This window comes from Tursiops truncatus, chromosome 7 (assembly GCF_011762595.2).
Source record: "Tursiops truncatus isolate mTurTru1 chromosome 7, mTurTru1.mat.Y, whole genome shotgun sequence".
NCBI lineage: Eukaryota > Metazoa > Chordata > Mammalia > Artiodactyla > Delphinidae > Tursiops > Tursiops truncatus.
The window spans coordinates 23686537-23710562 of record NC_047040.1 but is presented as its reverse complement, the minus strand read 5'-3'; the positions used below and the strand labels follow the sequence as shown (position 1 = coordinate 23710562).

The following is a 24026-nucleotide window of genomic DNA, read 5'->3' as shown; positions in this document are numbered from 1 at the left end:
AAAAAAAAGAAGAAAAAAAAAATGGCAAACAAAATTACGGATTTATTACCACAAAGGGTTCTTTTCAGCATAAAAATGCAGATGACCTGTTATCATTAAATTGCTACCGTAGAGATATAAGCACTTTCAGTTCAGTTAGGATTAAGTACATTGCTTTCCAATATATGCCAGTTAAATATTATAGGCTTAATTTACAGAACCTATACCAAGCAAACTACATTTCATGAACTTCCAAATAACATACAATTTTGTTGTAACAATAAAGAAAGGAAAAAGAAAAGAAAAAGAAAAACCAAAGCTAGAGAAGCAATAAAATGATTAGTTCTTAAGAAGATGTTACAATGTGAACAATGAGAAGACTTGGCATTCTCCAAGCTATTAAATACACCACCTGATTTTTTGTAGCTATAGGCATGATTACAGATGTCTGTAAAACTAGGTAACGATTGGTTGCTCTTTTAAAATTGCTCAGACACATTTAACCAACTATTTCAAGAAAGGATTCAGATAAAAACTGGAAAAAGAAACTTTCCTAAAGGTTGGGTATCTGATCCTAGGTACTGTTATAACAATTATATCATGGACAAAGGTGATAAGTATCACGATTGCTCTAAGAAAATTAAGGTCTGGCCTCACAATCTAGCATAAGCAGAAATGTGTACAGTTTCAAGGAAGAGGCATTTGATTCATGGGTTTTTTTTGGTTTTGGGGGGGTTTTTTTGCAGTACGCAGGCCTCTCACTGCTGTGGCCTGCCCCGCCGCGGAGCACAGGCCCCGGACGCGCAGGCCCAGCGGCCATGGCTCACGGGCCCAGCCGCTCCGCGGCATGCTGGATCCTCCCGGACCGGGGCACGAACCCACCTCCCCTGCATCGGCAGGCGGACCCTCAACCACTGCGCCACCAGGGAAGCCCGATTCATGGGTTTTTAAACGATCTTTGGGATTTAGCTACTGGGTAAGAGTTCCCTAAAAAAAGCAGCAGTATTACTCCCATTTTCATGTGTGTCTACTAAATGGCTAGGTTATGATTTGAGAGATCTTGGATCGTGGAAATTAGAAACCTTCATTAGACAAAATATTGAAGTATAGTTGATTTACAATGTTGTGTTAATTTCTCCTGTACAGCAAAGTGATTCAGAAATATGTGTGTATACATATATATATATGTATATCAACACACACGTACACATTCTTTCCAAAATTCTTTTCCATTATGGCTTATCACAGGATATTGAATAATAATAACTTTAAAACTATAAACTTTCTCAACAATCTCTCTTACTTCACACTTCTTAAAAACAAATAACCAAAATGTCTTGGGGTGAATTTATATATATGTATATAAAGATTGTCTACAGATCTTCTAGAATCTTTATAAAATCTATCTCTGTACTGTAGAGCAACATTGGCCTAAAAAGATGCATTTTATGAAGTCATGTGAGGCCTCTAAGCACTTGAAGCTTTTAGTCTAACAGAGTATTTTGCTTGAGTGAGTGTTGCAAAGAGAGTTCAAGAGCCTAAGCTAGTGTTAACTTGAGACCATTTATTTTAAAACTGACTTGTGGGTAAAAAGACTAGCTGGGTGATGTATCCTTAGTACACACAGTGCTGAAGTGACCAAACCTGTGGGGTTAATCTGACTAATAACTTATAGAAATAACTGAGTTACATCTCTAAGGTGTCTAGCCAAATAAGCAATTCATATTAACTCATAATGTAGTTAAAAATTAATAGGCAGCCTTCCTGATGGAGGCACATACGTATAAGGCAACATGCTAGCTAACTTCTGTGGAAAAGAGAAACTAATATTTCTTGAAATGTGTTAGGCACTGTGATAGAAGCTTTACTGAAGTGTTTTATTAATCCTCACAACAACCCCAAGAGACAAGCACTAACTTTGCCTATTTGACAAAGGAGGAATTGGAGATTAACACATAGCACAGCCCAAGTCATAAACCCAAGTCTGATCAGCACTGAAGTCAGGCTCTGACGGCTACCCTCAGGCTGTAGAGATTATAGTCATTTTGCCTGCGCTCAAGGAGATTCCAGTCTTACAGGGGCGATAAGATGTACACAAGCAATGGAGTAATGGTAAAACAAGATAGGAAGTGATAAAGGCTTCCTAGTTTTTAGAGAGGAAACTATTCCTGGATAAAAGGATCATTTTGTTTTAAGGACTGACTGCACTGACACTATGCTCATAGTAACCCAGACCCAGGAAAAGTTACACTTCAGACATGAAGAGCAAAATGTGTAACTTTAAATGATCTCATTGGGATTTACAAAGATTTCTGCATCTTTTAACCAATGACCTATGAGTAGCCTGTTTATTATGTATTCTGCTATAAAATCTTCTCAAAAGAATATCCACTTTTCTTCTTGATTGTTCACAGAGGAAAAAAATGGACATTACTGGGGACTGATATATAGTTCTGAGAATTCCAGATATGCAACAGAGAGATGGGTAATGATGTAGGACACACAGCTCCATGAGTATGGAAATTCATGGAATTTCAGAACCATACTTGGAATTCACTCACCAACATATCTAGTAAATAAGTAAACAAGACCCCTCTCTGGGCCAGGTCAGGAGAGAGTCACACTGTGCAGTCAAATCCTGCCACCAAACACGTCTTCTGAACTGCCATCTTCAAATGAAGTGCATTCCTACCGCATAATTACCATTTCAATTACATCCCTCACAAACAGAGCAGGTTTATTTGTGATTCGCATTAATTAGGTAATTTTAGCTTCATTTCTTTAGTAATTGATTTGAATACAACAGAATTAATAATTGCCTCATATCTGCACACACATTTCTTTTCAAACAAGGACGATCTGACAGCACTCAGACAGATGAAGAGCAAAAATATCCACTCAGGGATGCAGATATCTTGAGTTTTATCAGCAATGCTTTGGACTACTTTTTTTTTTTTAATTGTTTTTGCTTAAAAGCAGAGTAAAAGCACATCCTTTCTAGAAGACTAGTTGATACCACATGTATGTGGGATCTTTTTCTCGGTTATTTGATTCAAGTTTTTTCTCATACTCTTTTCATCTAACAATAAAATAATAGCTACCATTCTGGTTAACTTACACCATGCCAGTCACCATTCTGGAGCCTTTACATGTATTATTTCTAACACTTGCCACTCTGACAAAGCAGATTATTAATATCCCTGTTTTACAAACTGAGATTCTAAGAGATGAAATATCTGTCTAGAGGTCTCACATTTGATATATATCAAGGCTCACTTTTTTTTTTACCACATAGGGGAAGAGGAAAATTCATTCAGTTCTGTATTTTTTAAAAATATATGTTTATTATTTTCTAGTAACAAATAAAAGGCTTAAGTAATGCCAGGAAGAACAGATTCCTCTGAGACTGCTTAAATAAATATTAAGATCAAGTTTTAATGAGCACATTGTATGTTAGATGTGAAAGCATTTCGAATAGTCTAAAATATTTTACAAATAAAATATATGACTTTTAATAGGCTTAAAAACTGTTTTTTCTTAAGCCAGTTAAACATATACCCTGATCTTGTTTTTATTATTTATGGGCTTAGTAAACCTTCCCTTCAACAATAATACATGTGTAAACTTCATCTCACGTCTGATAAATTTTTATTGCAGTATTATCACAAGGTTAATTTTAGAAGAGTATTCCAGTAGGTAACAGCCAACCTGGGAATTCTAAATCTCTGACAGGGTATGATCTGAAGAAAGTCTTTTGAAACACTCAGTGCTTGTGTCTTAGATACTTCAGGAGGAAAATGGAAAAACAAGAGATCAGAGAACAAAAACTGGATGCAAAACCCCATCTCATCTGCTCAATATCAAATTCCTTCTTCATTGCCGCCTCCCATGAGGGAAAAAAAAAAAAAAAGAAAGAAAGCAGAGAAAGTTCTTACTGTTTCTGGCAGGCTTATGGTCTCCCTAACTCCCCAACGGCCTTTCCCACTGAAATGAAGTAAAAAGGCAATTGAGGGACAAGATCAAAGTTGACTGCATCCGTTATAATTTAGGAACACAACCAATTAGGATACCTCTCAGACACAGCACATATTTCAGTCACTTTTGCAAAAGATAAAAGCAATAGGTGAGTCCAAGATGGCCATCAGTAACACCACTGGGTTATGACAGCAAACAATCTATTTTATACTACCGACTTCTACTGCTTCAATCTTCCAATCTTTCTAGGCTGAAACCCTTAGGACTCCAGTTCTTCTAACCAGTCAACCCCCATCTTTCACTCCCTGGCTTTCAGATATCTGAAAAAGTACACTTCTTTCTATTGACTATCAATATTTATCATTTATCTTCTACCAGAAACCACTTTAATCTTATGGCCACATTCTTCATCACTCAAGCAGGAGGTAACTTCTTTAATTAACTTATAAATTCAGATATTTATTTATGCTTTCTGAAAGAAGAAAAAAGGAAGGGAAAGATCCTATTTTTCATTTGCCTATTCCTCTCTCCAGTAGATCTGCTAACTCAAGTGGGTTCTGTGGCTTATCCCTCACTTCTGGATTCGCCATTTGTTTCTCTCTTCTTGAGCTAGCTCTCTTCTCTGTTCTCTATACTCCATACCTCTACTCTTTCCTTTCAATGAGCAACATTCAATGGAATTTTAAATTGATGAACATGAAAAAGAGACTAAGGGTCTTTTAAAAAAGTAAACTTGGGCTTCCCTGGTGGCGCAGTGGTTGAGAGTCCGCCTGCCGATGCAGGGGACATGGGTTCGTGCCCTGGTCCGGGAGGATCCCACATGCCGCGGAGCGGCTAGCTCCGTGAGCCACGGCCGCTGGGCCTCTGCGTCCAGAGCCTGTGCTCCGCAACGGGAGAGGCCACAACAGTGAGAGGCCTGCGTACCGCAAAAAAAAAAAAAAAAAAAAAAAAAAGTAAACTTTATTATCATATACAAGGTAGAACGGAAAACCTAAGGATAAGTTTTAACTTATTCTACTCAGATTTCTTTTGGCATCGGAATGCTACATGTCTCCTTACCATTGCCAGAAGTACACTTATATGAACATTATTTACTTTACAGCATCTCATGCTATGAATCAATATCACTCAAAAAACTTTCCAGAGTATGTAACTTTATTTGGAAATTCCACTGTATTACAGCCATTAAGAAAACACCTTATATTCAGAATAAATTTAAAATAATATTCAATGAGTCTGTTGACAGCATTTGTATATGAGAATACCCCTGACTTCAGTATTTATCATCAACGGCAGTAGTCCAATTTCACGAGTCTATTATATCACTGAAATTTCAAGGTTAGACCTTTCTTATCAGCGATATCATTGTCTCTCTTACAAAACAGCTCTGTGCTTTGAGAAGATGGTTCACTGAATTCGTTTTTTTTTAATTATACAAGTAAAAGATCTTTTATAAAAGATCCAAATAATGCAGAACTATTTAGAATAAATGATAAAACACCCTATTTACCTTCACATAAGCCAAAGTGAACACTACCAATAGTCTGGTCTTTCCTTCCTTCTTTCCTTCCTTATTCTTTGCTTTCACTCTCTCTCTCTCTCTCTCACACACACACACACACACACACTTTTAAAACATAAATGGCGCTCTCTTGTACATACAGTTGTATGAAAGCAATTGTTTAGTTAACTATAATTTCTCTGATTTGCTTAAAAAATAACAGATCTTTAAATCTGTTACCAGTTATTGTACTCAAACTGTGGGACCAACTAAAACTACCCAAATTCATCAAAAGATAACCTTATTGTTAGCACAATATATGTAAAAATAATTTATTTTAAATTGTTTTCTTGGGGAGCAGGGATGTTTCTTTTTGTTCCCAAAAAACTGAATCCAAAAACTGTAATTAGGTCATTAATCTGTCATAGTTCAGACAGATGGCAGTGTGTAATTCATATTTTGAGTAAAAAACAGAAGACTTACAGAAAAATATGTCGTATTTCTTTTTCTAGTTCTCAATTATGTTCAAACAAAATCTATTACCACTTTCAAATATTTTGCAACATTCAGCAATATAATAGAATTTGTTTTATATTTCAAAATACTATATTAGAATCAGTGTTCTTAAAGTACTTATAATTTTAAAACAGTCTAAAAATGATTAAGTACTACTTACCTATTTTCAATACCTAAAAATTCTTAAACAGCCCAATGTCCAAGCTCTAAGTGATATATGAATAATCTAAGCAATCATTTCTAGTAAAAATAAATGAACCTACTTCAATCAGGAGTTAAATGTAAATCCTCAGCTCGAAAAGGTATACCAATGCTACTTTTCCATCAAGAAGGTAACAAATGTAATGAAAATAATGCAATCTACCTCAGACCATCTGGATAATAAAGATACTGACATAAGTCTGATTAAAAGGCTTGAAAGACATGTCTTACAAAAGAAATATATTTCCATATGTAAATACTACTTGCTAAAATGTTTGTTTTGAACAACAAGGCTCTTCATGAAAATGACATAACAGGAAATGTTTTATATAGTTGCAGAAGGAATAATTCCTCTTTAGAACTCAGCCAGAAATTCTTAGTTAATTCAACAGAAACAGAGCAATGCAGCTTCCCAGCACTTCAAAATATGGCCAAGCCCTGCATACTGATGTCTTAGTAAGTAGTAGGTAAAGTTGACACCGTCAGGTGTAAGGAGAGCTACAGCTTCCATGATAATAAGAGAGCAATGACAAAAATGTCAAAGGTGTAGACACCAGAATGTTAATTTATTAGAACGTGACTTTACACTGATTAATTATATGCTCCTCAAAATATCTGGAGAGCATAAGAAAAGTTAATTGAAGCATTCCATTTTGTACATGCAGTTTTAAATAAGTGATAGAAAAACTGATTTTAAAATTATACGTGGTGTGAAATCTGTAAACACTAAATGTGTCATATAAAGATATTAGTAATGAAGACGACGATGATGACTATAACATATTCACTGAAACATTTACACTAACTTGAATTCCACTGACTATGTTAGTATGGAATCAGAAAACTAAAGAGACGTTTAGAATCTTGAAGATCATCTGTTTGGGGCTGATCTGAAGATTACAAAATCCTTTTGAGACTGAGACATGGTTGAAATAAATACATACCCTAACAAAGAAAATCACAAGTAAAATGGGATTTCAGAATTATTTCAACATCTAAGAAATCAACTTTGCAAATTTCCTCAAATAGATCAGAAATACATTATTTAAATACACATATGCAATATGTGAATATAAGCAAGTTCCTTAATTCAATAAATAATTACTGGGCTCCTACAATGACCCAGTATGATACTGTATACTGGGAACGAAGAAATATTCTGTAACATCTTAAGGAAAAACCCGAACTTTGGGGCCAACCCAATAGATAAGGCATAGCCATTTTCTTCAAAGATTCACATCTGGAAAATCTCTAATTTCTTTATAATCAACATGTGGCCCCAAAATAAAGCTGTGTGCTTTGAAAAAATAGTTTTAAATTCACACTCAGTAATTAAGATAGCCTTCCCTATTAACTAACCTAAAATACTATACTTGTCTATAAAGTCTCATTTGCTGTGGCCGGACTACTTCAGAGATTTCATGAAACTAGTGTGATGTTTATTCCTCCTGACCTATTAATTAGAAGCTCTCCTAGATCCCCAGCTAACGTAAGGTGCCTTTCTCAGGTGGCAGTGCTATTTTCCATCTTCATCTAAAATAGATACTAAGACCTCTTAAACTGCTGGCCACATCACCCATCAACATTTCTGCGAATGGAAGTTTGAATTTATGGTAATAGTAGTTGGGGTATCCTTTATAGGTATTATAAGATAGCTTTCATAGAGTTAGGCTATAAAATCAACACTTAACAAATCTAAGCAGAAATGTAAAATTACATTAAAGAAAATGAATGGATCCTAGGCTGACAAGAATTGGTTATAACCTGATTATATGTATAAGTTAAAAACTGAATCTGCGGGATTTAGCCAAGGAAGCCAAGGAAAAAAAAATGACTCCCAGAAGTATTTTGGCTGAGGCTATATCTAGGGAATCTAAATCCATGTCCATTCAGGGAAGAAGGAATTGGACAAAAGACTTCAACCATACTGATGCAAATGGCACTGCTATTTCTATTGTGATGCTGAACATATTAGGGTCTCTTAGTCTGATGCCATTAAACATTTGAATTATGTAACTAACTCCCTTTGTTTGTATTCCTTGCTAACCAGATGACCTTTGTTGCTTTACCCATATAGGTCAGTACACACACAAAAACAGATCTGGTCAAGCCAACTGAGGTGATCCAGATCCTATGTTAGTTGGTTCAGGTTTTGTTCGTTTGTTTTATTTTTAATGAAAGTACAGACATAAATTGGTATTCCAACTTTAAACATCAATTTTGTAAACTTGTTTAATGCGAGTCAACCTTGAGATACGGTGCCGCTCTGTGCATGCTGCCAGTCAAGTTTCGGGACTTGTAAGGCTGAGAACAAAATCCTACACTATAGAAAATTTCTTGGGGAAACGTTCTCCTGTGGGAACCTATTTTAGAAGCTGGCTGTATTTTTGTCTCTGTTTCATTGTGTGTCTTCAAATTTATACACTTTTGAAGAATTCTCAGAGGTAAAAGGTGAGAAGCAGTTCATTTCTCTACAATGGATAGAAACTATGGTGAGCACAACACACTTATTTGCTTCTAAATGCAACGGGATTATTAATATCTCAAATAAAATATGAATTCTCTTGGACCTTGAAAGATAACATCCACTCCAAAAAAAAATCCCTAACACAGTTTTTGTGCCCCAGCATCAGCAGTGCATCACACAAAGAAAATGCTTAATAAATGTTTGCTGGATCAGTGATTAAAAGATAAAAATATCTCCACAGCAAGTTCTGAATCTCCACATACAGGAAATCTCAGATGAAGTTATTTTCATCATTAACATTCATTTGAAATTTCATGGTGTCTTGGGTAATCAGGGCTTAATTTCTAAGATGGTGTTCTATAATATATGTTTTAAGGAAATAGATTAAGATGTTTTCTATACCACACTTTTCCCCTTACATTATTTTATCCCAAGGGGCACAATATTATAAACTTAAAAAAAAATTATGTACCGAATAATTTCCAAATGATATATATCATGTTGTATATTTATCTCAAAGTTTTCAAAAAGGCTCTGCATAAAATTATTAAATTCTTTGGCTATTAATGTAGCAGAACTGGCTAGTACTTAGTTAACAAATGATTCCTCATATGTTTTAAGCTATGTATTTATAGATGAGAAATAGGTTACAGAATAAAGACAAATCATTACAGTAGAGGTCTTGGAGTGTATGGCATATGATTTTTTTTTAATATGTAACCATCAAAGTTATGATATTAAATAGACCACAGAATTTTAAGGAGAGGGCTAGCATGTTTTGTTTAAAAATCAGTGAGTCAATCACATCAACTAATCCAACTTCTGAGACTAGCATAAAAGGACTCCATTAAGCAAAAAGAGTTCATTAAAACCTGTGATCGTACATTTCCATATAGAATTTTGATTCAATGGGGGCAGTTGGGGAAATATGGTCACTGATCAAATGCTGAGAATTACTTAGGGAAGAATTTTTTAAAGAAATACTAAACTATTGTTAAAGTAATACAGGAGGGAAAGTAACAAAACCACAAGCTACATATTAGATTTCACTAATTAGGAAAATTCACACTTAGTCTAAACTATCCTCCTGCCTGATTGCTATCCTCTCCCAAATTCCACAGGTGCTTCAAACTCTCTGTATACAGAATTAAACTAAACTAAATCTTTTCCTGGAAACCTGCTCCAGTATTTCCTATCTTCCCTGATGGAACCTATTGCCATCTATCCAATAATCTAATAATCATCATGAACTTTCTCCTATCCTTAACCCTACGATCCAAGTCCTGTCCACTTTAAGCTATTATTTCCCAAATCCTTCTCTTCCTTATTATCTTCACTACCACTGGCTCTCATGACTTTTCACTCTGTCATTGCAACAGCCTGTTAAAGAACCCCAGCCACAATCATTTTACTCCTATTGTAGCTGGTATGATTCATGTCAATAAAAAGACTGAAGTAATCTTATTTGTTAAAATCCTGTGCTCCCTTGAAAATGAAATCCAAGTTTCCTCTTATAAAAGATATTCCATTATCTTGCCCTGGTTAATTCTCCAGAGTCATCTCTGGCTTCAAATTCTAAGACTCCAACTTTGCACTCCAGAAATACCAATCTGTTTGTATTTCCCAGAACATATCATATTATTTCTCAGCTCCCATTGTGGGTTTGTTTGGTGAACAAGCCTTCTGCTTCTCCTAAATCCTATTCATTTAATAAGTCTCAGCTTAAGCAGCATCTCCCTCCAGGAAGTCTTCTCAAACTAGTACCACCCCTCACTCCCCATAATAATAAGAACACTGAGGTTATCATAGTATAATGCCCTGTTCAGAAGTCTCTTTCAAACAAGAGCATGAGCTACAGGAGGACCAGAGCATGAGCTACCAGAGGACAAAAATAGTGTACTATTCACCTTTGGATTCACCTTACTGTGCCTGACACATAAAAGAGAGCCTACAAATATTTGTTGAATTAATCAACTAGAACAATATAGCAACATGTCAAATGCTTGTGATAATTTTATTTTAAGTTTACTTCAAATTTAAAACACCTAAAGTATTACCGCCAAAATGCATAATTAGCAACAATCAGGCCTACAACTTGATTAAGTATCATCAAATGAGAATTGACGGTACTACCAGAAGCAACAAATACGGTGAAATTTTAGATACAGATTTTCAAAGAAAGAATTGATTCTAGATATGGCTAGGTTACTCTACTAAGAGGACTTTTTCCATTCTTAAAGACTGGTGGCTTTAGAGCACCAATGATAAGCAATGATTTTCTTTACATGTAACCAAAAATATAAAACTTAGCTCAGGAACACTGAAACCCAATAAAAAGAATCTCTGGCACATAGACAAACTCTACTTCTTTCTTAACCAAAATCTTCACAGATGCTTTAAATAATAGAGGGGGGTTTTCTTTCACTTTTACCCTAAATTATTAGAAATGCCTATCTCCATTCCATAGACCTATGTAGTAAAGTGGAAAGAGCAAAAGATCTGAATTTCAAACAGATATTGATTTGAAAAAAAAAAAGGAAAACATTCTTATGAATCATGGTTTGGTGCAAAAGAAACTTACCTACTCTGAGTGATAGCAGCAGTGATTATTTATTGGATCTTAGCATGTGTCAGGAACTGCGCTAAGTATTTTGCATAATATTGCCTCATTTAAACCTCACAACATGGACTTCCCTGGTGGTCCAGTGGTTAAGACTCTGCACTTCCACTGCAGGGGGCACGGGTTCCATCCCTGGCCTAGGAACTAACATCCCACGTGTCACGCAGCAGAGTGAAAAAGAAGAAAAATAAAGATAAAAAAATAAACCTCACAACAGCCCACTGACTTAGGTATTGCTTATCCCAATTCTACAGATAAGAATACTGGAGCTCAGAGATGTGAAGTAACATGACTAAGATCATACAGCAAGCTAGTGGCAAAGCAAGAATTCTAACACAGGCCTGTATAACTCCAAAGCCCATATTTTTAACCACCTGCAATCTACTGCTTCTGAGCCTCAGTTTTCTGTAGTATAAACAGAGTAACTTCACAGAGCTGTTGTGGAGACTAAGTGAAATAATATGGATCACTTAGTATAGTGTTGGGCATCCTATATATATTCAATAAATTATGCCCCCCTTCTTTCTCTCACTCCAGTTGTGATTACACATTTATAATAAGGGAAAATAGTTCCTAAATACTCTTTACCTATTTCAGCAGAGATATCCTGAGTCTTGATTAATTCACAAAAGGAAAATACTAACAGGTCAATAAATATATATTATATAAACAGATATAAAGGAAAAAAGCAAAGAAAAACAACATAGTCTACCTCATCTTAGGACTGTGACCCTGCTATTGATCTTTCAGAACATCATAAAATCAAAATGTATCGATATTCAAAGTCAGGAGAGAAGAGGATGGGACCCAGGGATCTCAATTCCTTACGGCTCAGAGGAAGACTCCCAAAAGAACCTAACCAATCACATTACATCATTTTTAATGTACTTCCAGTGGGGAAGACAAATTTGGACAAAGATAGAGGCAATATAAACAACACTTCTACAGTAAGCTGTTTTGTTTCTCCAAGACAGACATTTATTCTTACTTCAAAGCAGACTTAAAAGATGGGGGGTGGGGGGTGGGGGCGGAATGAGCTGCAAAGTAAAAAATACAGAAATTTTGCTGTTAATTCCCTGCTCATACGTACTTCCTTTAGTTCCTTTTTTTTTTTTTCCTTTTGGTACATGTCCATGACGCTTACCTCTGATGGGTGTAAAGAAATCAAGTCAAACTTATATTTTTTAATTTCCCGACAAGTAAAAACTAAATGTAAGGTATGTTGGGTATATATACAAAACTAAGTACTACAACTGAAAACAGAGCAAGCTTTTACATCAAGTCCATCTGGTGTTATATTAGGGTGTGTCCTATGGAAATCCAGCCAAGGGTGACTGCCAAACTAAGATACAGAAGACAACTCAGAAAGCTGGTGAGTCCCAAAACATAAGCTATATTTTTAAAAGTGCAGTAGAGCATCTGCTTAACAAGATTATCTGTTATCATTCCACCCTCATAATAACCCTATTCTACTTCTGTAATACTGTTTTTGTCACTAAAACATGGGTCAGTACTGGACATGGTGGGCACCCTGAGATAATGACATTTTCAAGAGTTATCAATAAAGTGATCTAACTAACCCACAAGGTAATATCAGTTTTACATCCCAATCCTGACAACTTTATCCTTCTGCTAAGGGACCTAAGAGGCCAACTGGTTTCTTCAAACCTCCATTTCCTCACAAGAAAAATAGAAATCATACTATACTTATGCTTCACTAGGTTCTAAAAATGGAAACTAGCTAAGAAAAAAAATGAATGTGAAGCACTCTAAAAAGAATAAACTAGATTCCCTGACCTGATTATTGGTCAGAGTCTTGTAAAACTAGAATTACTACTTCTTCCAATTCCATACATGCCACCTGGCCATCAAACTGACTGATAAATGGTATTGACTGCAAAGTTGATCCATGTAAAGGTTTTAAAGTAATAGAAACAAAATTTATGTCACAATGTATTTTCACACCATTAGCTCTCTCCAAAGAAAATTTACTTGTTAGCATTATAAAAGTAAATGATAATGAGAAAAATAAGATTAATGACAATTTTTTGAACCTTAAAAATCTTTCAAAATACTCAGCAGCAGGTATAGCACAGTTTGAAACCGATACTGAAGCAACTATATAAGAATTGGGAATGAGCTAACCCAGAAACATAAGGAATCACAAAGTAAGTCTCATCTGATGGACCGAAATACAATATGGATTATTTTTGTATTGTTCTGTCTGAGTTGTCTGTCTCAGATCCTTAACTTCCAGATTCTATTTTTAAAATCACTTAACACTGTGTATTTCCAGTAGCCATCAAGGCATATACTGTCATCCCTAACACCGAAGATTGTCAGCAGACTCAATATGTACACTAATGATCTTGGGCAACAATGCCCATCTTCTTATCAAAGAGATCCTTATTCTAGAAGAAAAAGTCTAAATTTCTCTAAGGAAATCCACTCGAAAATATAGGATGTAGTCATTACAAAATGTTAAGTTCACTAATACCTCTTACTTCTTTTTATCTTACATGCTGAATTTTAAAACCAAAGACTGCCAGGCACTGTAACATTTTTAGTTCTCTCCCAAGTCACCGATGCTCTCTTCTAGCACTGTCAAATAATGATAGCTACTGTCATTATTTTTTATACAATAGCTGGCAGCAAGTTATACAGACACCCTTCATCTTAGAATAGTCATCGAATAACCTAAACAAATGACTATGACCTTAGAATAAAACTGACCACTTTCCTAAAGCCAAAATAAGTGGGCTATCACATGGTAGTGTTACTTTACTGCTAGAACGTCAGTTATTTCATAAAATCAAAGGCTTTATTCCTTTTATTTTTTTTCTAACTGTTTTAAAATAACTTTTTTACCTCTTACACATATACGCTTGTCCTCCTTGCTGCTATGGAACCTATCTTATTCTATCATAAAGGTTTTCACATTTACTTTCAGCTCTAATACTTTCAACCAAAACTGCAATTCTGTTTTTGGAAGTCACAGCCCTTTAGGAATATTATCTGAAGATATTAAAAAATGTGGGAAATAAATAAGTTCTTTTCATATAATAAAGTCAGCAATGCATATAAAGGGATTTAGAAAAACCAGTAATCTCAGACACAAGTGATTTGACAAGTCACACACGCACAAAAAATTATTCCAAGTCATAGAAAAACATCTGAGCGACCGATTGTAGGTCTCTTATTCTAATTAACAGACAAGAGTCCCTCTCTAGCACTATTTGCTTTGGCAATCTAAAATGCTGATATTCTCCTAGATCTAACAGAGAGGAAAAATGGGTATCTTCTCCATCTAACACCTAAGTGGGTAACCTAGATACTGTAAATAGAGGCTACGTAAAGGATGCAACAGACAGCTCTGAAGTGAGAGCCAAAATATTTAACCTGCAACTCTTTGGAAAAGAACATGAAAACACATGCAGCTTAGCTAAAAACTATACTAACATGGAATTGCCACAGGCTAGTAAGTTAAAAAAAAGAAACAAGAACAAAACCTCTTTACCAAACATAATTTTACTGCTGTTGGGTGAGAAAAACCCAAATATCAAAAGCACAGTTCTTATTTGTCCAAACTGATCATGCCCATACTCTGCAATGTTTATTTAAAATAAATGAGTGAACTGCCTTTTAGAAAGGACTACTTGCAAAACCAAAATCAAATTCACAAATAGAGGAGCTAATTAACCAATTACCAAGTATTTTCCAGCTGATATTCTAGCAGTGGCTGGGGGATGACAGTCAAAGTCTGATTACCCAATATTATGTACCCCTTATATTCAATGTTTCTAAAGACAATAGCTAAATATTAAGCTAACAGAAATTGTATATCAATCTATCTTTACTCTTTAGGAAATTAAATGAAAATTATCTGAAAAATAAAATATCTATCCTGCCAAGGACCTAGTAATGTTAAAATGTAAAAATTGTACTCCCTACATTGCAATAGTAGTATAACTTTTATCAAATCAATAGCCAACTAGCAGAAAAATTAAATTAATCCTACAAGATCCATTACAAGAGATTAGCACTATAATTTAATATACATTCCATCACTATTAATTTCTTCCTACATGATAAAGGAATTTCAATGACTGCTTCTAGAATGAAGTCTTCCTAGGAAGTGCTTCCCATTAATAAAAATAAAGAAAACTTTTAAATAAGTAAAGTAAGTTCACATAGTTCAGTCGAAATTTCAAGTCAATAACTAGAACCACTTAAAGTTAACAAATTGCAAAATGTATTCAATAGTATTCTATATACTCTTGCTTATAATTCAGAAGTCTTAACTACTTATGAAGCTAGTAGTTTCACAATAACATCAAGTTTTGAAACTGTAAGAGGGAAGTGGAAAGAAAATTTGTTCTCTCAGGATAATTAGAATTAATATATTAAGAATATGCTCATAATTCACTCGATGATTCAGTTTTCTTTAGTTATTAAATCTTCATTTAAAAAGGAAAGAAAGTGCTTTTCCTTCACATGTCACCCAAATAGAAAGCTTTTAAATTAAATTATATTTACATGTAAATCAGATGGCCTTTCTGTATAAGAATATAACACATATCAAAAGTATAAACACACGATTTCAAATTAAGTTTAAGTAGGAGTAACAGAGCATTTGCACTTGATAACTTATGAAACATTATAATTAAGAGAAAATAAACCAAATTCTTAATAAAGTATTTTGTCTTCTGTCACTGACAGCATGTAAGTTGCTTTTCTATTACACAAAAACAATGTTTCGTATATCAATGAATGACCCTTTATCAAAAACAGTAGCCAAAACTGTCTATTCCTGCAAGTTCAAAACACCCTTCCAAATTTTCTCAATTCTTCTCTGGACAGTCTAAAACAAAATGCTTTCATTTTGTCAGAGAAATGGATGTAAATGAGTTCCACAAATTTTCAATTACATTTCACTTCCAATGCTTTGGACACGAAACTTTCACACGTTTAAAAAAAAAAAAAAGCAACTAACACTGCAATTCTACCACTGATGGATTAGCTTTGTGCCAAGGTAATAGAAAATAATTTCTTTTCCTTTTTTTTACTTCGAAGAGTCCTTTGGAAATAACGTGTTTCCATACTTTTTTACCCAGCAACAAAAACAAAACTAAAACCTGGCAAGACAAAAGAATAACCAGAAAAGCCTAACATTTCTTACCTGATACAGGTAAGCACCAGCTCCCAAATGCCACCTTGGGATAGTTCAGACTAGTAAGCAGGCTCATGTTTTACGATACCAAAATGAACAGGGATAAATCTGTGTTGTTCTTTCTTTAACAAAATCTATAGCAGCAGCTACACCACAATGTGAGAGGACCCTACAGACCTAACAAATTCAAGTCTATCGCTAGAGAAATAGGAAAAAAAAAAAAATCATAAAATGAAGACTTACTGCTTGTCATGTGACTTGGTGAGGCATGCTGTCCATTGGGTGTGCTTGAGGTGAGGTCAATTGCCATACTGGAGTGTTCCCTTTCAGGTGAAAGCTCATTGTCACCTGTTTTCACAAAATAAAATCTTTTGGTCTCTGTTCATTGTCATCTAAAATCTAATTACCAACTTTGTAATCATATATGCAGGGGTATGCATATATGATTTTAATGAAATACATTTTTCCCTTAAAAAGAAACTATAAGGAAATGTTATTTAGAAATACATAATAAATGAACGAAATGACGAAAAGCAACAACCAGCCCACGATTAAAAAATTACAAAATTTCATTATCACATTCATCTAAACTGTAAAATAATGGAGACTGGAATAGTTGATTTCTAAAGTATCTTCTAGTTGAAAAAACTGTTTTCTTTTAACATCTAATTTAATCCTTAAGCACACAGTATTTTTAATGAGCATTTCCAAAATGCTGGCTATCAGAGAGTTAGATGTTTGAAAGGAGAGTTTGCTAAAAAAAAATGTCAACTTGAGTGAGCTAATTCTCTTTCACATTATGTGTCTGAAAAATAGGTTACAGAGTACTAAGTATTTAGTACATGCCATATTAGTAGACATATATGTAACCCGACCTATTCTAGACTTAAAGTAAATGAAAAAACAATAAAGTAGTAAATTGTTGATCTGCTAAGCTACTATTCTTAATATAGCAGGTATATATCTATAGTTCCTTCTTATTTCACTTCAGTGCTATTTTCTCAAACTCATTTACAAGGTGAAATTGTGAACAGATAGGAGGTAAGAGTTTACAGTTCTTGACAAAAACTTCCAATTCAGAAATTACGATACAGGTAGCAAACATAATTTTATTACCAATAACAGATTAATGAAAATGAATACTTACACGTTATATAGCCATCAATAGCCTCTGTTTCCATAGTCAAAGTGCAGTGCTGCAATACAAAAGATTATACCCTTAACACAATGATTCCTTTCAGTATCTGCCATTAAATGCTTAACTTATTTGAAGCTCCAAGCAGTTAGCCCATGTTGCTGCTGCTGCAACCTGTGCCCAAGAAACATACTACAGTGTACTGTATGTGCTCATTTGCAAGTCACTGAACTCTTTCTGCAAATGATCTGATTCCTGCTGGAGATAGGATAGGAAAGATAAGTGTGCTATGAGATGGGCTGCAGCAAGAAATGAATGACTCTTTTAATCAGAATTTACTCGGTTTAGAGAAAAAAATAGGAAGGGGGTACACCTCCAAAGTGCCAGCTTTAACTGGGATTGAAGTATTTTACCATTCACTACTTCCTACAATCAAGCTGCAGTTTGAGGACTTCCCGAGTATACAGATAGCTCTATTCACAATTGTTGCAAGTTGGTTCATCATGTTCTAATAGGGAGGGGGGAGGACAAACAAACAGAAGAAATACAAAACAAAACAAAAAAACTTCGTGCCCAAGTATGTCTCGAAGGTTTCTGCAGCAGTTACCCAACTGCCAGGCTTGTATTGACATTTTAGCCAACCCCAAGTTCTGTGTAAGCACCTGTTCAATGTAACCTTAATTTCCTGCCAGACCATGGTTGGATACCATGCCGAGCCTACTTAATACACTCCAATTTTGAAAAATTCATACACTTTTTGAAGAGGGTAAGGGGATCACTTTTTCAAAGTTTGGGGAATTATTTTCGTGCACCAATGACACAAAACAGGAACTTAATTCTCAGAAACAAAAGTAAATTGTATGAGATGACACCCCCTAGCTTTGATTTCACATAACGAAAAGATCGATAAGCTAACTGTATACTTTGAAGAAAAAAGTTTAAAGAATTGACATGTCCTGAGAAGATTTTTACTTATTTTTTTTTCCTTTGGCCCTAGTCCTTTTTGCCTTTAGTTTCAAAACTCTCACTGCACCAGCAGCTAAATTATTCACAATGAGCCATTTCTGTATTGATCGCCAAGTATATTTAGCCCTGGCTCCTGGAATTTCTCCATTACTTACTGGAAAACAGGCAGCTTCACTTCTTGTCTCCAAAACCACTTCCCTTCTCCCTCCCCTCCCCTTCTTCACCACCACCCTCCCTACCCCCCCCAAAAAAAAACTTTTCTTTCTTCCTTTATGGAATAATCAGATCAAATTCCCAACTCAGTCACTACATAACACTTAAATTTCAACCTGCTGTACTGTTATCAAATTCTTTCAAATTTTGATTACATAAGGCTTTAAAGAAAGGCATCCGTAAAGTTTAAAGGGGAGCAATTTCTTCGGATATTTTACAAATGAGTTTATCTCTTTAAAAATGTACACATTTAACACACACATATTAAGAAAGAAACGTCAGGGAGAAGCGAAAGAAGTCTGCCCCATCAATGAAATGGTTATTAACCCTCAGAGAAGGAAAGAAAGAAAAGGAGAAAGAGAAACGAAATGTACATACAAAAGAAATTGTCCTTTGATTAAAAAAGATTCATCACCATTTCCAGCTCTGTCGGGAGATCTCAGCTTCTTCTAACCCCTCAAAGAGGAGGTGACAATGTCGGGCTGAAGATAAACGGAGAGAGAAAGAAAGAAGTTTTTTGTGTTTCCCCCTTCTCTTTCCCTCCCTTGCCCCTTCCAAGCCAAGCCCCCTGCAGAGTTCAAGGCAAGGAGGAAGGAAAAGCACTTTACAGGTGGGTCATTCCGAGCCCAAATCCAGCAAACAGATCGGCTGATAAACAAAACCAAGAAATGAGAGAGAAGGAACACCCCCCTTCTCCTCCTCCTTCTACCCCTCCCCCTCGTCCCTTTGGGATGGTCTAGTAGGAAAAGTCACTCAGGAATGGCACCACGTACTTTCAGGAAAGAGGAAAAAAAAAAAAGAGAGAGAGAGAGGTCAGTCAGTGCTACAGCAATGCGATTAACAAGAAGAGAAAAAACTTGATCCACCGGTTCCTTAAGAATCGACCAAAAGCTAAGACGAGAAAACTGAAAGAAAAGGCGGGGGGTGGGGGGGGTGGAGGGGTGTTGAGAGGGGAGGGACAGTCAGGGAGAACCCAGCAAAGAACCTAGGCCAACTTCACAGGACTGCTTTTCGCCCTTGGCAAAAAAAAAATGATAATAATAATAAATTAAATCTTAATTCCATCTCTTTTGCCCATACCAGAACCTGTCAAAGTGATTTAACGGCTGCCTTTTTACATGTCATACCAGGTTGTTGTTGTTTAATTCCAACAGGATCTGGATATTACCTTCTATCTGGACAGCTGTAATTTATTCCAGGCTACCCAACCTTTCTTGGAATTCAAGTTAAAACAAAGCAAAACAAGTCCAAATCCATGACAGCTATAGAGATGAGAACTGATTAATCGATTAACATCCCAGGAACAGATTACAAGGAGGGGACGATAAATTAAGGCAGAAGACATCATCTTCAACCCGATTCCCTGAGCGTCCTTTACAGAAATCATTACCCTAATCATAACCACAATCCATCCCTCCCAGAGAAAAATATCTATAGTAGTATTATTATTACTGGTTAATAGCAACAAGTCATTTGATCACATAACAGTGCAAAACGAGATACTATATAATTACACTTAACTTTGAAAACACTCCCCCCCTTTGCAAATCAGATACACATATTTATATATAACCTATGAATCAGAAGACAAAACAAGAGCTGTTCTTCACCACGCAAAAGGCAAGCGGAGATTTACCTCAGCAGTGCATGCAGTAAAATAATCCCATCACCCTTTTGTTTGTGTTTACTGTTAGTGTGTCCTCTCTCTTTCTTTCTTTCCTGTGCCTAACGTGTGTTTGTGCACTGCAGTTGGTGGTGGAAACTAAGGCAGTGGATCTGTAGCTAAGGGTAATCCTGTTTTTACTTCCTCCATCTTCAGCGAGGAGCAGGGTTAGCCCGGGACAGCTGGTCAAACCCCGAGAAACCGATCCGCCGGAGCCCGAGCACATCTCCCCCGCCGGCCGGGCTCGCGCAGACGCCCGCGGGCGGAGGGCCGGCTGGCGGCGGCGGCGGATGGCGGGCGGCGGGGCCCGGGGCGCGGGCGGGAGGGCGTGCGTGCGCGCGCGCGCGTGTGCGGGCCCTGGGCTCCTGTGCGTGTGTGCGTGTGTGTGTATGTGTGTGCGCGCGGGCTGGCGAGGGCGCGTGTGCGCGTGTCTGCGCGCTGCGCCGCTCGGCGCGCTCGGCAATCGATTACAGGACAAGTGCTGCCCCGGCGGCTCCGCGACGCGCGCCCTCCCTCGCGCCCACCCGCGCCGCCCCTGACCCGGTGCCCCCAGACGGCGGACCCCGCCCACAAAGGGGGGGGTACCAGGTAACCCGCTTCCGAGAGTGCTTCGGCAGCCCCCATCCAGTCCCCAAGTGTCGTAGTAAATCTCACGTTTTCTGTCGGCTCGGAAGGAAGAATTGCAACGGCGAGGGGAGGTTCATTTCGGCCTCGAGAAGTTTTCTTTCAAACTGGGATTTGTGGTGAGGCCGGACGAAGGGAGCGGGACCGCGATCCAGGCGCGCGACGCGGAGCTTTGGGATCGGCGTCCTGGCCCGAGTCTGGGTGTGCTCGTGGACCCACCCACTCAGCTTCGCAATAAACTGTGCTTTGCGATTTCAGAAAACGGCCCCCGATAGACCAGGACACGAATAAGCAGAGAGGGGTCCTGGGGAATGGATTGAGAAGGAAAGTCAGGTCTGAAATGAAGCTCAACTATTACTATTTTGAAAGTGCTTTACAGTGCAAGTTTAAAATTAGAGTGTCTACTTGTTTTATCTACACCGGGCACGTGGCACATCCACCAAAGTCGAACGGGGGAGAGTCCAAAAAATTATTAGGAGTAAAGTGTTGTCCATCAATATCATCAGTTAGTTATAGCACAGCTTTTGTATTTGGGAAGAACTTATGTGGATCGTCATGAGAAAAACAAATGCACGTTCCTTCTACAAACAGTCGCATTTAGCATCTTTCTTGACCGCATTTGCAAAAAGAGGGAATCGAGACTTCTATAATTAAAGGGAAAAGGAAAATGAAAGGAGCTGAAAATACTGCACTGTGTAGTCTGGGTGGCTTAAGTTTGAAAACACATGAAATTATCAGGACTGCCAAACAGCATTTCTGAGAAACCATATCACAGATTGTGAAGAAAATCAATGCTGAAAGAGTAGGAGCAGTCACTGTACTCCTTTCAAGAATCCCAGAAATAGTTGCTGAGGTTTTTTTTCTGCTGAGGAAAGGGAAATGATACGTTGACAATAAAATCATCACCTATATCTTAAGCATCACTCTGTATATCTGGGAAATTTTGGATAATGTCTTTAGATTTCGGGACTGGGAAGGAATTTATTCACGCTAATAGACACTAAATCATGAACATCATGTGACTTGTGTAATCCTGTAAATTTTTTAATGAATTACTTTTTAAAGGTTTACTTCCTATGTTGGATTTATTAAACAACAGTTGTACCAATAGGTTTGTTTTTTAAATTATGGAAAATGATAGTTGGTGCCGTGCTGCAAACAAGATTAACCAACTTTCATTGGAGAGCAAATCATTTGGGCTCAGGCTAGCAACAATTTTATGACGATTTTAAGAACACCTGTGAGTTACACGTTAGTAAAGCAGGGGTTGTTTTTTAACCTGTCAATTATCCAAATAAAAGTAATTTTCCTAAAGTCATATTTGGGAAAAACCAAACATAGAACTCCACAAATCATTCTAATCATCCCAATAGATAGCAAAGATTTTAATCTTAAATTACTATAGAAAATTGGAATGTTCATAATATATAATTTCCCAATATACAAAGGGTAACATAACTTCTCTAAATTGCCACAAATCCCCCCTAAAAAGTAAGCCAAAGTGTTTAAGTATCTGCAAAGTTATGGAGGCTCTTAGAAAAGATGAATTAAAACATATGCAAATGTAAGATGAAGTATCTGGATAGTTTAAGCAATTTAATTCTTTAGTAGAAGTGGATCCATTGTGAAGTCTTAAGGAATCATCAAGTTCCCGAAAGCTAGCACAGCTGATAGTCTTTGCCCCTAGCTGATTAGAGCTTAATTTAGCTCCCTTGAAAGCCTATCCTTTTCATGAGTTACTTTCATTGGCTCCCTAATCACCAAAGGTACACTCTCTCCCTCTAGTGGCTAAGTGTTCAGACACTTGACATTTGGTGGCCCTGTCTCCCCCAAAATGGGGGACTTGGGCAGGGAGCAATGGTGCCCAGATTTTAGAATGGCGAAGATCTCATGACTACTTGTGAGAATTAGACCATTTGGGGAAACTTTTCCCTCTTCTTAACATCCTATGTTCCTTTCTAATTTGCAGATCATGGTATATCCAATTTACCCCAAAGAAGTCAAGATTATGTTTACATACAAAGACTGGGGGTTCTGTTTCATCCTCTATGGTCAAATAATCCTGGCTCTGAAACTCACAATTCCACTTTGGGGAAGGAACCTTTGTATAAACTGTAGAAATTCACTTTGCTAACAGTTTTTCTCAACAGTATTTTTATAGTGGTCAGAGCATATCTGTACTTCCAGCCTTTGCCATAACTGTCCACACTTTTATAGTTATACTATGCATAAAAAAATATATCCCCAGCAAGTGCAGTAGCATATCCTTTGGCTACTATATGCAGTTGGAGAGTTAAATTTTCACTTTGGGGGCTGGGTGAGGAGGCAGGAAGAAAACGTACCCCACCCCCACCATTTGTCATATCACTGGTTCTTCCTCCCCCTTTCTGTCCCATCCTACAGAAACCATTCCTTCCCAGCACCAACCCCTACCTTAGCACTTGCACATTTCCTTCATTATGCAGTGTGTAAATATGTTATTCATTTGTTGAGTTTTTAAAAGAAAATCTGTCTCCCTCACTAGAATGTCATCTTTTTTAAGGACAGAGATTATGTCTGCTAACTGTTGTTTTCTCAGAACTGGCACAGTATTTGGCAGGAGTTGGTACTCAGTAAACATTTTACTGAATGGAGGAATATGGAGCAAGTCCCATACTCACCTAGCTTCCATGTGTCAAAACTATTTTCCAGGGCCAAAAAGTATAGGACATCCAAGATACACTCTAATTCCGTAAAGAATTTGGTCAAATCTTGGCTCATAAGTCATGTTACAAATAACCTTAACAGGTCAACTCTGTCTTATGATCCACGTGAAGAACATGAATGCCTTGGTAGATAATATAAAGTTTTATAAGTATGAATAGTAAAAGTGGGTAAAATAATTTTGAGTAAAATACACTTATGTGACCCCTCTGTTTCATAAACAGGTTATTTCATGTTAATACCTGATAGTTCATGAACCAGACTATCAAAGAATGCAACAGATTTAATTCTAT

At 36.7% G+C, this 24026-nt stretch overlaps 1 protein-coding gene across 8 annotated transcripts in view; it reads right to left on the bottom strand.

Annotated features, from left to right (window-relative positions):
• Positions 1-21287, bottom strand: part of IKZF2 (IKAROS family zinc finger 2) — a 178671-nt gene extending 157384 nt beyond the window's left edge. For 2 of the 8 annotated variants that reach the window (XM_019938980.3, XM_019938985.3), the window contains exons 1-3: positions 19159-19660; positions 17577-17625; positions 16673-16777 (exon numbers count right to left, since the gene is read on the bottom strand). In XM_019938980.3, the coding sequence (XP_019794539.1) occupies positions 16673-16777; positions 17577-17625; positions 19159-19161 (157 nt within the window). In that variant the 5' untranslated portion in view covers positions 19162-19660. Of the gene's footprint in view, positions 1-16672; positions 16778-17576; positions 17626-19121; positions 19661-20379; positions 20609-21060 lie in introns of those variants that run through there. The other 6 variants (XM_073807303.1, XM_073807301.1, XM_019938982.3 and 3 more) reach the window with 6 other exon arrangements.
• Positions 21288-24026: the final 2739 nt, after the last annotated feature.